The sequence below is a fragment of the Cherax quadricarinatus genome, chromosome 37, assembly GCF_038502225.1.
Source record: "Cherax quadricarinatus isolate ZL_2023a chromosome 37, ASM3850222v1, whole genome shotgun sequence".
Lineage (NCBI taxonomy): Eukaryota > Metazoa > Arthropoda > Malacostraca > Decapoda > Parastacidae > Cherax > Cherax quadricarinatus.
Window position 1 is genome coordinate 2,419,422 of NC_091328.1, and position 18,349 is coordinate 2,437,770.

The window sequence follows — 18,349 nt, forward strand, 5'->3', positions numbered from 1 at the left end:
AAGAGCTAAACCTGTAGTCATATAGCACTTAGGGAATGGGAGGCATTGGGATTGATTCAAATACTGGGAGGATAAGCCCAGTTCATTAGATAAAGAGCCCTTCACGAATTTCATGGGATTTACTTTGAGATTCATTCTGTATCACTACGTATTAGAAGAAAAAAAAGTTCCCGAGATTACAATAGGTGTTACATGAGTGTGTATGTGTGGCTGGCTGGGGGAGGTCTGTTGTCTTCACATACTGATCATTTAGTAATACCTGATTGTATGCTGTGTTGCCTTCATGTACTGATCACTTAGTAATACCTGCTTGTATGTTGTGCTGCCTTCATGTACTGATCACTTAGTAATACCTGCTTGTATGTTGTGTTGCCTTCATGTACTGATCACTTAGTAATACCTGTTTGTATGTTGTGCTGCCTTCATGTACTGATCACTTAGTAATAACTGCTTGAATGTTATGGATATGTTGAAAGCTAATTAAAAGCACCCAGAGTGAGAAATAAAGAAAAAGTACTGATTGAAATTTTACTCTGTTAAGAAACACAAAAATGGAATGTAATAAAACACTACAGATTACTCAGCATTAGCTGCTCTTTATAAGCATTAGAATACAACAAACCTGCACAAAATGGAGAATTTTTTAGTGTTGTCTTATAAGTAATCATTTCTTTTTAGCTTTTATAGTATGCATCACAGTACCTTCCAATATATTTTTCTTCTGCATACCAAAATTAAAAAAAAAAAAAAATGTTTTTTTTTTTTTTTACATGTATAAGATCACTGTGCCACTTTTGATATGAAAAGGCTATCGAGTAAAAAAAAAAAAATTTCTAGAATTGCCTGACTTGAAAGTAAAAAACCTTATGTGTAAACACACAAATATTTTAAATGCATAATTATATGGGGAAACCTGGAATTACTGAGTCCAGTAATACATCTATATAAAATATAAAAGCTGGTGCTCAGCAAAAGCCCCACTTTATAAAAAAATGAAATAAATACGAGAGAAAACCACACAGTTAATACTAGTATACATGTAAAAGAGATCGCCTTAAAAGTAGAAAACCCAGTTAACATATTTCTATGTACCTGTACTATGTTATAGAGCGTTGCCCTCTTTCATGTTTATTAAGCTAAGAGCACCATAGTTGTTTGTATTTCACTTATTTTTTAAGATAATGCAGACACATTTTGCACGTTTTGATAATGCATTTATATTCTGTGGTGATATATTTATATGCCTAAATGTATACCTAAAGTATAATACCTGGAGGGAATTCTGAGGATCAATGCTCCCATGGCCTGGTCCACAACCAGGCCTTGTGGTGGATCAGGGCCTGATCAACCAGGCTGTTACTGCTGGTCACATGCAAACCGATGTACAAACCACAGCCCGGCTTGTCAAGTACTGACTTTAGGCTTCTGTCCAGCTCCTTCTTCAAGACAGCCAGGGGTCTATGTGTCTTGTGTATACTGGGAGGCAGTTTGACAATCTTCAGCCCCTGACACTTATTGTGTTGTCTCTTAACATACTCATGGTTCCCCTGCTTTTCATTGAGGGGTTGTTGCAATGCATGCCATGTCTTTTGCTTTTGTAGAGAGTGTTTTCTGTGTGCAGATTTGGGACTAGTCCCTCTAGGATTTTCCAAGTATATACAGTGGCCCCCGGTTTACGATCAGCTCCCAATGCGACCAATTGTGTGTGTTTAAGTAAGCGCGTTGGTACGTGTATGTTTGGGGGTCTGAAATGGACTAATCTAATTCACAATATTCCTTATGGGAACAAATTCGTTCAGTAATGGCACCTGAACATACGTCTGGAATGAAATAATATCGTAAACCGGGGTCCACTGTATTATGTTATCTGGTTAGCCGGGCTTGAGTCCTGGAGGTGGGAAATAGTGCCTGCACTTTAAAGGAGGGGTTTGGGATATTGGCTGTTTGGAGTAACATCTAAACTGTCATACGAACGCCTCTGCAAAGACAGTGATATTGAAAGTGTTGAATGATGATGATGAAAGTTTTTTCTTTCTTTTTGGGTCACCCTGCCTCGGTGAAAAACGTCCGACATGTTAAATACAAAACAAAAACAAAAAGTATTATCATATATCTTTCTCACAGGCATTGTACTTGTACAATGCCTGCACTCTAAAGGAGGGGTTTGGGATATTAGCAGTTTGGAGGGATATGTTGTGTATCTTTATACGTATATGCTTCTAAACTGTTGTGTTCTGAGCACCTCTGCAAAAACAGTGATTATGTGTGAGTGAGGTGAAAGTGTTGAATGATGATGAAAGTATTTTCTTTTTTGGGATTTTCTTTCTTTTTGGGTCACCCTGCCTCGGTGGGAGACGGCAGACTTGTTAAAAAAAAAAAAAAAAATTCTCACCTGCATTCCAAGGAGTACAGGTCAAGAGACTTCAACAGTTCCTAGTAATTTAGGTGCTTTATGGTACTTATACGTGCAGTGAAAGTTTTCTGTATATTCTGAAGGTCTGCAATTTCTCCTGCCTTGAAAGGGGCCATTTGTGTACAGCAATATTCCAGCCTAGAGAGTACAATCAATTTGAAGTGTTATAAATTTTTTTAACATTTGTGCATTATAATTTTGCTGCTTCCACGAAGTCACAATATTGTACATATTGTGGCCACAATATGTACAATATTGCACCCCCATGGAAGCAGCAAAATTATAATGAACAAATGTTAAAAAAATTTTGCTGGAAATACAGTATGATGACTAAAATACATAAGCTTCATTCTTTGATTTACCAGTACTTAAATTTTCCTACTAGCTCCTCAATTTTATATATTTTGCTTGAGTAAGTTATATTAAATTGATCAAAAATTTCCTACAGCTTAAGAAAGCCACATGTAAATTTTGAACATTACCAGAGTTCTATTAAAGCCCTGAAATGAGTATCCCAGTTCATCAAAAATTTTAAGTAAAAAGATTAGTCATTATTAACAAATGAACCTATTGTTGCAGTAGTGTAAAAAACTGCTATATAGTATTGTATTTGTAACTGTGGTTATGCCTCTTCTGTGCATTTGTAACAAACAATAAATCCAAATTTTTAACAAGTTAGCAATACCCCAGCTCCAAGATTTATCATGTAATAATGTTGGTAGAATTACCAACAATACGTTATGTAAAGTGTCACATTAGTGAGTATTCTATCGGCTAATTTCATGGCCAGTTCCCCTCCACTGCTCCACAAGTTCTACTTTAAGGGCCAAATCCCTAAGAGCTGCCTTGGCCATATCTTTCACTGCATCACCATGATTTTTAAGTGCAGTCTGGATCACCTCCTCTGCCCCATACTCCACAAAGAGCTGTCGGTTCTCCTGTGTACGAGAAGCCATGTTTCGTATAGCCATGCAACCCAATTTCTGTAAAAAGAAAATAATAAAATTTGACCTCAAAAATACATACAATTAATACAAATTAAAACCTGACATATTTTTCTTGAATCCCATAAATATATGACATATACTTACTGTACACTGTAGTCTGCCCCCATAAAACTGATCAAGACAAATATCATTCAATACTGTGTTAACAATAAAATTACTCATGAACATACAGAAAATAAACAAGGAGTACAGAACAGATTCACCCGTAACACTGTGAAAAGTTCACAAAACTAACTGATATGAAAGTGTCAGTAAAGTCTTCCATGCTGAACTTTTTTTTTTATTTTTTTTTTATCATCACACTGGCCGATTCCCACCAAGGCAGGGTGGCCCGAAAAAGAAAAACTTTCACCATCATTCACTCCATCACTGTCTTGCCAGAAGGGTGCTTTACACTACAGTTTTTAAACTGCAACATTAACACCCCTCCTTCGGAGTGCAGGCACTGTACTTCCCATCTCCAGGACTCAAGTCCGGCCTGCCGGTTTCCCTGAACCCCTTCATAAATGTTACTTTGCTCACACTCCAACAGCACGTCAAGTATTAAAAACCATTTGTCTCCATTCACTCCTATCAAACACGCTCACGCATGCCTGCTGGAAGTCCAAGCCCCTCGCACACAAAACCTCCTTTACCCCCTCCCTCCAACCTTTCCTAGGCCGACCCCTACCCCCGCCTTCCTTCCACTACAGACTGATACACTCTTGAAGTTATTCTGTTTCGCTCCATTCTCTCCACATGTCCGAACCACCTCAACAACCCTTCCTCAGCCCTCTGGACAACAGTTTTGGTAATCCCGCACCTCCTCCTAACTTCCAAACTACGAATTCTCTGCATTATATTCACACCACACATTGTTCTCAGACATGACATCTCCACTGCCTCCAGCCTTCTCCTCGCTGCAACATTCGTCCACCCATGCTTCACACCCATATAAGAGCGTTGGTAAAACTATACTCTCATACATTCCCCTCTTTGCCTCCAAGGACAAAGTTCTTTGTCTCCACAGACTCCTAAGTGCACCACTCACCCTTTTCCCCTCATCAATTCTATGATTCACCTCATCTTTCATAGACCCATCCGCTGACACGTCCACTCCCAAATATCTGAATACATTCACCTCCTCCATACTCTCTCCCTCCAATCTGATATCCAATCTTTCATCACCTAATCTTTTTGTTATCCTCATAACCTTACTCTTTCCTGTATTCACTTTCAATTTTCTTCTTTTACACCCCCTACCAAATTCATCCACCAATCTCTGCAACTTCTCTTCAGAATCTCCCAAGAGCACAGTGTCATCAGCAAAGAGCAACTGTGACAACTCCCACTTTATGTGTGATTCTTTATCTTTTAACTCCACGCCTCTTGCCAAGACCCTCACATTTACTTCTCTTACAACCCCATCTATAAATATATTAAACAACCACGGTGACATCACACATCCTTGTCTAAGGCCTACTTTTACTGGGAAATAATTTCCCTCTTTCCTACATACTCTAACTTGAGCCTCACTATCCTCGTAAAAACTCTTCACTGCTTTCAGTAACCTACCTCCTACACCATACACCTGCAACATCTGCCACATTGCCCCCCTATCCACCCTGTCATACGCCTTTTCCAAATCCATAAATGCCACAAAGACCTCTTTAGCCTTATCTAAATACTGTTCACTTATATGTTTCACTGTAAACACCTGGTCCACACACCCCCTACCATTCCTAAAGCCTCCTTGTTCATCTGCTATCCTATTCTCCGTCTTACTCTTAATTCTTTCAATAATAACTCTACCATACACTTTGCCAGGTATACTCAACAGACTTATCCTGCTATAATTTTTGCACTCTCTTTTATCCCCTTTGCCTTTATACAAAGGAACTATGCATGCTCTCTGCCAATCCCTAGGTACCTTACCCTCTTCCATACATTTATTAAATAATTGCACCAACCACTCCAAAACTATATCCCCACCTGCTCTTAACATTTCTATCTTTATCCCATCAATCCCGGCTGCCTTACCCCCTTTCATTTTACCTACTGCCTCACGAACTTCCCCCACACTCACAACTGGCTCTTCCTCACTCCTACGAGATGTTGTTCCTCCTTGCCCTATACACGAAATCACAGCTTCCCTATCTTCATCAACATTTAACAATTCCTCAAAATATTCCCTCCATCTTCCCAATACCTCTAACTCTCCATTTAATAACTCTCCTCTCCTATTTTTAACTGACAAATCCATTTGTTCTCTAGGCTTTCTTAACTTGTTAATCTCACTCCAAAACTTTTTCTTATTTTCAACAAAATTTGTTGATAACATCTCACCCACTCTCTCATTTGCTCTCTTTTTACATTGCTTCACCACTCTCTTAACCTCTCTCTTTTTCTCCATATACTCTTCCCTCCTTGCATCACTTCTACTTTGTAAAAACTTCTCATATGCTAACTTTTTCTCCCTTACTACTCTCTTCACATCATCATTCCACCAATCGCTCCTCTTCCCTCCCGCACCCACTTTCCTGTAACCACAAACTTCTGCTGAACACTCTAACACTACATTTTTAAACCTACCCCATACCTCTTCGACCCCATTGCCTATGCTCTCATTAGCCCATCTATCCTCCAATAGCTGTTTATATCTTACCCTAACTTCCTCCTCTTTTAGTTTATAAACCTTCACCTCTCTCTTCCCTGATGTTTCTATTCTCCTTGTATCCCATCTACCTTTTACTCTCAGTGTAGCTACAACTAGAAAGTGATCTGATATATCTGTGGCCCCTCTATAAACATGTACATCCTGAAGTCTACTCAACAGTCTTTTATCTACCAATACATAATCCAACAAACTACTGTCATTTCGCCCTACATCATATCTTGTATACTTATTTATCCTCTTTTTCTTAAAATATGTATTACCTATAACTAAACCCCTTTCTATACAAAGTTCAATCAAAGGGCTCCCATTATCATTTACACCTGGCACCCCAAACTTACCTACCACACCCTCTCTAAAAGTTTCTCCTACTTTAGCATTCAGGTCCCCTACCACAATTACTCTCTCACTTGGTTCAAAGGCTCCTATACATTCACTTAACATCTCCCAAAATCTCTCTCTCTCCTCTGCATTCCTCTCTTCTCCAGGTGCATACACGCTTATTATGACCCACTTCTCGCATCCAACCTTTACTTTAATCCACATAATTCTTGAATTTACACATTCATATTCTCTTTTCTCCTTCCATAACTGATCATTCAACATTACTGCTATCCCTTCCTTTGCTCTAACTCTCTCAGATACTCCAGATTTAATCCCATTTATTTCCCCCCACCGAAACTCCCCTACCCCCTTCAGCTTTGTTTTGCTTAGGGCCAGGACATCCAACTTCTTTTCATTCATAACATCAGCAATCATCTGTTTCTTGTCATCCGCACTACATCCACGCACATTTAAGCATCCCAGTTTTATAAAGTTTTTCTTCTTTTCTTTTTTAGTAAATGTCTACAGGAGAAGGGGTTACTAGCCCATTGCTCCCGGCATTTTAGTCGCCTCATACGACACGCATGGCTTACGGAGGAAAGATTCTTTTCCACTTCCCCATGGACAATAGAAGAAATAAAGAGGAACAAGAGCTATTTAGAAAAAGGAGAAAAACCTAGATGTATGTATATATATATGCATGTGTGTGTCTGTGAAGTGTGACCAAAGTGTAAGTAGGAGTAGCAAGATATCCCTGTTATCTAGCGTGTTTATGAGACAGAAAAAGAAACCAGCAATCCTACCATCATGCAAAACAGTTACAGGTTTCTGTTTCGCAGTCATCTGGCAGGACGGTAGTACTTCCCTGGGTGGTTGCTGTCTACCAACCTACTACCTACTTATGTGGGAGAAATACTAAGCCTCAGTCATTTCCAGTCATTTTAAGTAAATATTATACCATTAACCCTGTATCTTCAGGCTAAGCAGTGCATAGTTCAATACCTAATTTTTTTTCATGGCATACACTTGTTTTAATGTATGCAACATAATTATATTTATGTACATTATATGCAGTTCACAATTTATTAATAAACTGCCACTTTTATACAATCCCTTACTTCATCTCATATAATAAATGGTTATAAAGCACTGACATTGCTCAAAAGCATTGTGTTTAAGAGCCTAAAATGCCTTTCAATGTTAATTCAGTCTTTAAATAACTTACAACATCAATAATACCTTACCTGTACTTGTTTATTCTGAGGGTGGGTTTTCATGGCTTGTATTACAGCTTGTCCACCTCCTGCCTGAACGAGTTGCTTGGCATGAGCAGGGACTCGTAAGGACAACATGGAGAGAGCACCACACCCTTCTTCACACACACTTGGTATGGACTGTAGAGATTGAATTAACACAAATATAATTTAAAATTCTGTAAACAGAGTTAAATTAGATGTTACTTAAAAGTATTCTGTAGACATAGAATAAAAACACTTGTAATGTGAAACAAAAGTAAATGTAACCTGAAGTGACCAACAGGTGTCATAGTCAACATACGATTTTGTTTTTTTTTAACATGCTGGTCGTCTCCCACCAAGGCGGGGTAACCCAAAAAAAGAAACACTGTCACCATATCTCTGTCTTGCCATAGGCACGCAGATACGACAGTTCAGATGTCACTCTAAACAGCAAATATCCCAAGCCCTTCCTTTAAAGTGCAGGCACTGTACTTCTCGCCTCCAGAATTCAAGCCCAGCTAACTGGTTTCCGTGAATCCCTTCACAAAATATTACCTTGTTCATACAAAAATATCATGCTGTATATATTTTAAGTAATCAGCAATGTATTACACACTACAGTATTAAACAATCTGAGAAATAAAGTACTGCACTTTCTAAGTGGTTACTCCAAGCATGCCTACAAGACTCCTGCCTAATGACTTTCCATTCATGCTGCACCCTTTCCCCCCCTCCCCCCACACACAATAAAATCAGCAATTGTAATATTTCCTTCTTACCTGTGCTTGCAGCCTTTTATTTAGTATTAGTACAATCTCGATAAGGTGAAACTGCATTAACTACAATAAAAAACTACTACTGAGTCTGGTGAATGACAGAGAGGCAACATACCTGATGGTTAATCATTGCTGCAATTACTAGCTGGCCAATGCCCGACTTCATTGCTTCCTCTTTTACTTTATCATTGCCCACCATTGCCTTCAGAAGTGATATTGTCTGCTTGTTTAAAATCTGGGGGAAAAAAAAAAGGTAAAGTTTTACAAGATACATAATGAGGCATAATTTTAATGGTCCTGGAATCTAGCATACATTATTATATTACAGACCTATCATCTGTCCCTTTATCAAATACACTCCCAACTCCCTAGAACGAGAAGAAAATATAAACGAAATTGCATTATATTCTATGAGGTATGATGCAGAATTCTTTGAAAATATGTATTTAAACAAATGGAGTAAGTTAATGTTGACTGACGTGAGAGTGCATACTGTATTTTGCTTTCAAACAGTGCCTTTGAAAACTAATACCTAATACAAGAGGCCAAGTAATGATATTGTCATCTCAGAGAAATATGTTATTCAGTACCTTCCTGTGCTATTTAATGCCCATTGTGCAAAAAGCATTCCCTTATATATTGAACATAGCCATTACAATTTTAAAAATAAAAAAAGTATAGATATCACTATCAGCCAAAAGCTGGGTATCACTATCTGCAAAATTTTTAGTATCCTCCCATCCCTAGTTTTTACTCTCTCTGCCAGTACAATATTGTACCACAGAACAGCATTCACTGCTGAAAAAATAATTGTTGCCAACAAATGTAATGCTAGTTAAGAGCACAATAAAGAGCACAACTTACAGGATGATTTGGAAATGAAAGTAGGACATCATTGATGGCTGCCAGAGCCCCATGATTCACAGCTTCTTGGCAATACTCTGCTCTCACACACAGTTTACCAACAAGGTAGAGCAGCTCACTAGCAGTATCACTCTCGTGAAGCCAGTCTGAAAGAAGCATTCTTTACAACAAAATGATCATTGCAAAATTATTACGCTAATATTAATGAGGAAGCACTAAACTTGGAGGGTAGTAATCTACAACCTTTCTGTATAAGTTGACCACACTAAATGGTCAAAACAATGAATGAAGGTTGCACCTTGACATAGGTGAATTAATGTAGCAACTAACATAACTGGCATATTAACAACATTATTACCTCTCATAAACTAAAAGAACGAATCAAAATCAGTGAGCCTCTTCCAGAAATCAACCACATTTTACGAACCCAAATTAGAAATTTCTTGGACAGTGAGGTTTAATATATCCCAAAATATAATTTGTATAGATATGACAGAGTAGGAGGACTTATGCATAAGATTGTTACACATAATTATTAAGATCCCTAAATGACATGTTATGTGAGCAATTTTGAGTATTATAAAAATAACCGAGTGGTTTTGTGATGTTTTATACAAACGAGAAAGTTGCCTAATGATGTAATATACAAGTGATTGTGAGGTCTGACAAAACTGCATGAATGACATAGTGTTTTATAAGAATAAATTTGACTTCCAGGCAAATAATGTACTTGGTGAATCTAGACGAGTAAAAAAAGGGAGACCTACTGCAGTTTGCCAATGCACAAGTAAAATGCCCACAGAACACATTCAACTAAAATGGCAACTTTACATACTTGTTTAATTACCATATACTGTAAAGTTCAGTGGCACTATTACTCTTCATAAACATAGGAATGGTCGTGTAAATCAATGTAGAAAAAAGTGAAAAGCTGCAAATTTTTTCTTATAAACAAATTAATGAAGGAGGCTTATAAAAGTAATATGAAATCTGTTATCTGAAGTGTAACTTACCCTTAAGCATCTCTAGACACACACTAATCATACTATACTCCTCAACCAAAATTCTTGCATGTTCATGGGCCTTCCCAAATTCTTGTCTAATGTCATCATCAAGAGTGTATGCTCGGAGAGCCTTACACGTTGTCTTTATCACTCGGGAATTGGACTTATTAGCATGTAATAAAGACACCAGTGAACTGAGAGCTCCGGCTGCTACAAGATTTTGTCTGTTATCTTCATGTTTTACACAACTCTCAATGGACCAACAAGCCTGAAAATAGTAAATCTTATATTATGCAAAACTACATAAAATATTTCCTGTTTTTTGAGAGTATTCTACTATATAAGTGATTTGACTAACTATACAATATAGCTAACATACAATAACTATAAATCAGAGATTACAAGTCATGAATACCAATATGAAAATGCATAGAAACAGAATGCCACTATACTGTACCAGATACTCAGGAATTGTAGGATCATCAGACCTACATTTCCATTCTTCAATAAGCTGCACCAAAAACTCTATTCCCTCGTCTGTCAAAATGTCAGGATTGGATTCTGTTAGTGTAACCATGGCTTTCAGTGAAGGTCCCAACATAGCAGGATCTCTCTGAAAGTTTTATACAGCACTGTACAGTACCATGAAGTTTTGCATAATGTGAGGCTACATGGAGGTGATAAAGTATTGCTTCCCTGCAACTTGTTTAATCCGTAAACGGTCCAAGCAGATCTACGTTCACATGTGTAGTGCTACAAAAGTAGATCTTAGTTTTTTTACATATTTTCAAATATAACAAAAAAAAGTAGATCAAAGTTTTTTTACACATTTTCAAATGTAGAAAAACAAAAAGATCTACTTTTTTTACATACTTTCAAATGTTGAAAAAACGTATACGTACAGTGGACCCCCGCATACCGTTGGCCTTACATAACGTTAAATCCGCATACCGCTACATTTTATCGCCAAGATTTTGCCTCGCATACCGCTAAAAAAACCCGCTCAACGCTGTTCGTCCGAGACGCGTCTATGTGAGGCCTGAGCCACGCTCACATGTTCCGCCGGTGGCATTGTTTACCAGCCAGCCTCCGCGGTAACATCCAAGCATACAATCGGAACATTTCGTATTATTACAGTGTTTTTGGTGATTTTATCTGCAAAATAAGTGACCATGGGCCCCAAGAAAGCTTCTAGTGCCAACCCTACAGCAATAAGGGTGAGAATTACTATAGAGATGAAGAAAAAGATCATTAATAAGTATGAAAGTGGAGTGCGTGTCTCCGAGCTGGACAGGTTGTACACAAAACCCCAATCAACCATCGCTACTACCATCAGCTGCTGCTGCTGCTGCACTGTCAGCTGCTGCTGCTGCTGTAGCACCGTCAGCTGCTGCTGCTGCTGCTGTACCACTGTCAGCTGCTGCTGCTGCTGTACCACTGTCAGCTGCTGCTGCTGCTGTAGTACCGTCTGCTGCTGCTGTAGCATCGTCTGCTGCTGCTGTAGCATCGTCTGCTGCTGCTGTAGCACTGTCAGCTGCTGCTGCTGTTGTACCACCGTCAGCTGCTGCTGCTGCTGTAGTACCGTCTGCTGCTGCTGTAGCATCATCTGCTGCTGCTGTAGCATCGTCTGCTGCTGCTGTAGCACTGTCAGCTGCTGCTGCTGTTGTACCACCGTCAGCTGCTGCTGCTGCTGCTGTAGTACCGTCAGCTGCTGCTGCTGCTGCTGTAGTACCGTCTGCTGCTGCTGTAGTACCGTCTGCTGCTGCTGTAGCATCGTCTGCTGCTGCTGTAGCACTGTCAGCTGCTGCTGCTGCTGCTGTAGCACTGTTGTTGGTGTGGCTTATTGAGAATACCAAGAAACAATTAACCCCAGAGGATTTGCCACCCAGGATAACCCAAAAAAGTCAGTGTCATCGAAGACTGTCTAACTTATTTCCATTGGGGTCCTTAATCTTGTCTCCCAGGATGCAACCCACACCAGTCGACTAACACCCAGGTGAACAGGGAAAAATGCCTGGAACTAGTGCTCATATTGGTGAATTTAAAGCCAGCAAAGGTTGGTTTGAGAGATTTAAGAATCGTAGTGGCATACACAGTGTGATAAGGCCTGTTCTGGAAGAAAATGCCAAACAGGACTTACAGTACTCAGGAGGAAAAGGCACTCCCAGGACACAGTGTCTCATCAGTCATTGCTGCATCTTCAATAAAGGTAAGTGTCATTTATTCTTCATTTAGTAGAGTAGTACATGCACAATATATATTGTGCATGTACTACTCTACTATTCTGCATGTATCCTTCTCTTTGTGTGTAGGAAAATGTATATTTCATGTGGTAAATTTTTTTTTTCATACTTTTGGGTGTCTTGCACGGATTAATTTGATTTCCATTATTTCTTATGGGGAAAATTCATTCGCATAACGATAATTTCGCATGGATTAATATCGCTATGTGGGGGTCCACTGTATATACGTTTGGACCGTTTACGGGTTAATATCTATACAAATATTTAGAAGGGCATTATACTATTTGGCAAAGAAAAACCACAATGACAGTTTCTTTCAAGTACAGTACTCAACACAAGCTCACAAATTATCAATGAAAACTGGATGATATTTAGATCAGTCCTGGTACATTTTCAAGTTGTGTGCAAATTAAAAAAAAATGGCCTAAACTATAAAGTCGAAGCAGCAGATTAAGAGACAGCCAACGTCAAAACACGTTACATGTATATGTCCTGAAGATTATAGGATGAGTGAGGCAAGCACCTAGTCACAATAGAGATATTGTGCATTCAATGTGGATTCAACGAGGCTGCATCTGTAAACTCAAAGGAAAATAATTTTGGAGGACCAGCTTATGGGTGGTCCTTATAAATCCATTGTTAATATCAATGAGGCATTATTCATTATCTGATTGTAGTCAGGAAGAGACCAAAATGTCACCTAATTTGAATTTCTAATTTGCAAACTTGTGATTTGCTCCAGCCATGGTGCTGGACCTTCTATTCTACAATAAATATTCTTTCTTTCTTTCAACACACTGGCCGTATCCCACCGAGGCAGGGTGGCCCAAAAGGAAAAACGAAAGCTTCTCCTTTTACATTTAGTAATATATACAGGAGAAGGGCTTACTAGCCCCTTGCTCCCGGCATTTTAGTTACCTCTTACAACACGCATGACTTACGGAGGAAGAATTCTGTTCCACTTCCCCATGGAGATAAGAGGAAATAAACAAGAACAAGAACTAGAAAGAAAATAGAAGAAAACCCAGAGGGGTGTGTATATATATGCTTGTACATGTATGTGTAGTGTGACCTAAGTGTAAGAAGTAGCAAGACGTACCTGTAATCTTGCATATTTATGAGACAGACAAAAGACACCAGCAATCCTACCATCATGTAAAACAATTACAGGCTTTTGTTTTACACTCACTTGGCAGAATGGTAGTACCCCCCTGGATGGTTGCTGTCTACCAACCTACTACCTACTACAATAAATATATTCTTATATAAATTTTTAATCAACCTTGTCAATGATGCTTTTTTTATGCAAGGCTGCAATATATATTGAGCATTAAAAATATTAATATGGGAAAACAATGGTGACCTTACCTGGACATTTTTTAAAAGCTTAAGGAGGACTTCATAAGCCCCATGGTTATTTGCCAAGACACGGTGGGCTACAGAGACTTTACACTGGATAGAGAACATGGCCAGGGGTTCCTTTATGTCTTCCAACACAGGAGAACCTTCTGCACCACAACGAAGTTTATTTAATGCAATGAGTATGTCGTGTATAACACTTGTTTTATCCTCGTTAAGTCTCATGTTCTTAACAATGATCCCCAGGAGCACACCCTGCCATAAAAAAATGAAATAAACTCTTCTCCTCAATACAAATACTAACTGACCTCAATTTAATGGACTTTGGAAATGTAGGACAAAATCTGTTGGATCAAATGATTTGAAAACAATCGACAAAATCTTTTAGCTACAGAATTATCTGTTACTGTTACACTCGCATCTCTACTGACCAGAGTCGTCATTACTGGCCACCTGCTGACCTCCAATTAGTCCATTACATGAAGGTTCTACCATCGGCTGACAGATAACAGTAATTTATGATAATACAAATCACATTACATCAAGGAAGCTTGTATATAATGCAGTGTACTACAGCCTCTCCTCACTTAACAACAGAGTTCCGTTCCTAAGACCATGTCATTAAACGAATTCGTTGCTAAGTGAGGAGCATACTATAATGGTAGTGAGTTTGTGTCAACCATCTTTGATATTGTTTTTATGTCACCTTTGCACCATTTATAACATTTCTGGTATATTTTTAAATGTTTATACAGTAGTGTAATGTATATTGAAATAAACAGAATAGAGGAAATCAGTTCTAATATACATTATTTAGGTATGAATACTGGTCAGAGAACCTGTTGTAAGTCCAAGGTATCGGTAAACAAGTACGTCACTAAGTGAGGCTGTATATGTATTTATCTAACAAAATCCTTCCAAGGTTCCCTAATGCTGGAAGGGCTCTTGAGCCTGAGAACTGGAAAGTCCCTCCCTTTCCTTGGCTCAAATCTAATTATGTACCTCCTATTCCCCAAGTACTACATGACTCCTATGGGTTCAGCGCTCTCCTCATAAACTTAGTGTAATAATAATATCAGACACAAAATTGCTGTATTAATCCTGTATACAAGTCATTCATATAAATGCCAATAATAGATTATTCTGCAAAATTATAAGAAAAAAAAACTTCTAAAACTTCATAGTACAGTGGAACCTGGGTTTTCATATGCCCAAGTTGGAAAAAATTCTTGGAGAAAATTCTCTATAAAATGTATTATTTGTTAATATTTTTGGGTGTCTGGAATGGAACCAATTAATCCATTCCATACACCCAAAAATGTTAACAAAAAATACATGCTATGGCAAATTTTCTCCAAGAATTTTTTCCAATTAGGGCATACGAAAACCGAGGTTCCACTGTATATCAATATGGACAGAAATTTTCAAAAATATTTGGTTATATAATAATAAATGTCAATAGAATAATGAACCATTTATTTATGAAAAAAAGATGTAAATGCCATGACTAGTGGTAAGTTTAAAAAGGCATATAATCTAGTTCATACACAAAGTAGCATTAATTTTTTAACACGCAGGCCATCTCCCACTGACATAACATTAATATTTATCAAAGTAAATCCTAGATAAAGTGGCCCTCAATATAATGGAGTGCTGAAATAATAGAAAAGATCCTCTGGGTAAATTGTTCTTTTAACTTTCTATTTCAGTGTTTATTGTAGTAAACTGTATATCTATAAATTGTGTACACAGCACTATACTGGATATACACTGGAGGACTTTAATGTTTTTACTCCAATTTTTAACATTATTCTCATTTAATGGGTACTTAGAGAATCCCCCCTTATTAGCCTATTATACTGAGGGGCTTACTCTATTGAAAAATGAAATGTAGTGAGTAGAGCATCAAGGGCAAAATGCACTGAAAATCTAGAAGTTACACTCATTTTTGTGAGCTACACTAGGCTAAATCTACATAATTTACTACCAAAATATTCCTGAAACTATCACTTATTACAACCATTGTACTGTACAATATTCTATAAAACAATACAATAAGTAGTATGAAAATTAAATCTTACCTGAGATTCAAATTCTTTTACAGCATCATTTATGGCTTCTTCAAGAGGCATATCAAACTCTCTTACATTCTCTAAGACAACACTGTCAAATGTTCCCTGAGATATAATCTTGGCCATTTTGCCTGAAATAATAATAATAATAATAATAATAATAATAATAATAATAATAATAATAATAATAATGATAATGATAATAATAATGATCATTTTATTCTCACAAAAAGGATACATACAATTATTAAAATCATGGGGGAGCATTAAACCCATAGGATTATACAGCGTATGTGGGGGGATGGAAGGCATTCAGGCTCAGTTCAGGGAACTGGAGCACAGATCCAATTCCCTAGATCAAGAGCCCCTCACCAGCATCAAGGAACCTCCCTTGAGGGGTGGATATATACAAATGATAAAGATTTTGCGGGAAACCCAAATTCTGTAATGCTTTGCCAAAATGCTGTGCATCGTATTGGCCTTCAGATTATTTTGTTTTGTGTATGCAGTACAGTAATTTGAAATAATAAATTATGTATATAGTAATGTATAGTATGTGCAGCATTTCTAGCAATTATTGAAAATAATTTTTGTGTAAAAAACATATGTAGTCTACTAAGTATATACTACTCTTTAGGCTTGGTGTGGTATATTTGGGAAAAATAAATAAGGTAGTCTTCCCTACTAATTCACAAGGGTCATGCCAGTAAATAAGTTTATTTAGGTAGAGGTAGACACAAATAGTTACACAAATTATCATACATAGAGAGAGATACATGATAATATACACTTGGAAGGTCCTGGAGGGATTGGTACCAAACCTGCACGCGAAAATCACTCCATATGAAAGCAAAAGACTCGGCAGGAGATGCAACATTCCCCCGATGAACAGCAGGGGCGCCACGAGTACACTGAGAGACAACACAATAAGTGTCCGGGGCCCAAGACTGTTCAATTGCCTCCCAGCATACATAAGGGGGATTACCAATAGACCCCTGGCTGTCTTTAAGAAGGCACTGGACAGGCACCTAAAGTCAGTACCTGACCAACCGGGCTGTGGTTCGTACATCAGCTTGCATGCGACCAGCAGTAACAGCCTGGTTGATCAGACCCTGATCCACCATGAGACCTGGTCTCAGACCGAGCCATGGGGGCGTTGACCCCTGAAACCCTCTCCAGGTAAACTCTAGGAAGTAACATATGTATGAAAAAATACAGAATTAGCCTGCATAAATTTTGCTATAGATTTATGTTATTCTGGGTTAACTAACTCTGGGTTATCCTAGGTTTACTCCCTGGGTTATCTTGGGTTTAATAACTCTGGGTTATCTTGGGTTTACGAACTCTGGGTTATCTTGGGTTTACGAACTCTGGGTTATCTTGGGTTTACGAACTCTGGGTTATCTTGGGTTTACGAACTCTGGGTTATCTTGGGTTTACTAACTCTGGGTTATCCTGGGTTTACTGTCTGGGTTATCCTGGGTTTACTGTCTGGGTTATCCTGGGTTTACTGTCTGGGTTATCCTGGGTTTACAAACTCTGGGTTTATTGTTAGGTAAGACACATGCAACAGTTAGGTATCTTTATTTCGAAACGTTTCGCCTACACAGTAGGCTTCTTCAGTCGAGTACAGAAAAGTTGATAGAAGCAGAAGAGACTTGAAGACGATGTAATCAGTCCATCACCCTTAAAGTTTTGAAGTGGTCAGTCCCTCAGTCTGGAGAAGAGCATTGTTTCATAGTTCGAAACGTTTCGAAATAAAGATACCTAACTGTTGCATATGTGTCTTACCTAACAACCTGTCGGTATTTTATACCATTTTAATGTTCAATCTGGGTTTATTGTCTGGGTTATCCTGGGTTTACTGTCTGGGTTGTCCTGGGTTTACTGTCTGGGTTATCTTGGGTTTACAAACTCTGGGTTATCTTGGGTTTATTGTCTGGGTTATCCTGGGTTTACTGTCTGGGTTGTCCTGAGTTTACTCTGGGTTATCCTGGGTTTACTAACTCTGGGTTATCCTGGGTTTACTAACTCTGGGTTATCCTGGGTTTACTAACTCTGGGTTATCCTGGGTTTACTAACTCTGGGTTATCCTGGGTTTACTAACTCTGGGTTATCCTGGGTTTACTAACTCTGGGTTATCCTGGGTTTACTAAGAGCTAGAGTGAGAACACTCAATACACACTCGCAGGCACTCTTCCCCCCCACACACCCAACAACTTACACTTGTATAAACACGGTATTAGGTGTTTAATAAGTTAATATGAGCCGTAACTACCGTTTACACCGTTAACTGTCACAGGTGACTGTTTGGTCCTGTTGGTCAGTCAAGTGCAACAGTCCAGGTGGGGGAACTCCTCCTAATAGTTCCTTCAGGCTACACTCTAATTTACCTG

At 38.4% G+C, this 18,349-nt stretch overlaps 1 protein-coding gene across 6 annotated transcripts; it reads right to left on the reverse strand.

Moving 5' to 3' along the window:
• Positions 1-514: 514 nt before the first annotated feature.
• On the reverse strand, positions 515-18,329 carry LOC128702824 (armadillo repeat-containing protein 6). 6 transcript variants are annotated; one of them, XM_053797248.2, is made up of 9 exons: positions 18,178-18,329; positions 15,963-16,084; positions 13,891-14,136; positions 10,737-10,892; positions 10,289-10,547; positions 9,276-9,421; positions 8,527-8,646; positions 7,642-7,791; positions 515-3,396 (listed from the first exon to the last, which is right to left on the reverse strand). In XM_053797248.2, exons 2-9 carry the CDS (start codon positions 16,077-16,079, stop codon positions 3,181-3,183), a joined length of 1,410 nt encoding a protein of 469 aa, XP_053653223.1. In that variant the 5' UTR covers positions 16,080-16,084; positions 18,178-18,329; the 3' UTR covers positions 515-3,180. The 6 variants fall into 6 exon arrangements, with proteins under 6 accessions (XP_053653223.1, XP_053653231.1, XP_053653247.1 ...); XM_053797256.2 differs by having other exon boundaries at positions 18,232-18,325; XM_053797272.2 differs by lacking the exon at positions 18,178-18,329 and adding an exon at positions 18,086-18,137.
• Between the last annotated feature and the right edge of the window lie 20 nt (positions 18,330-18,349).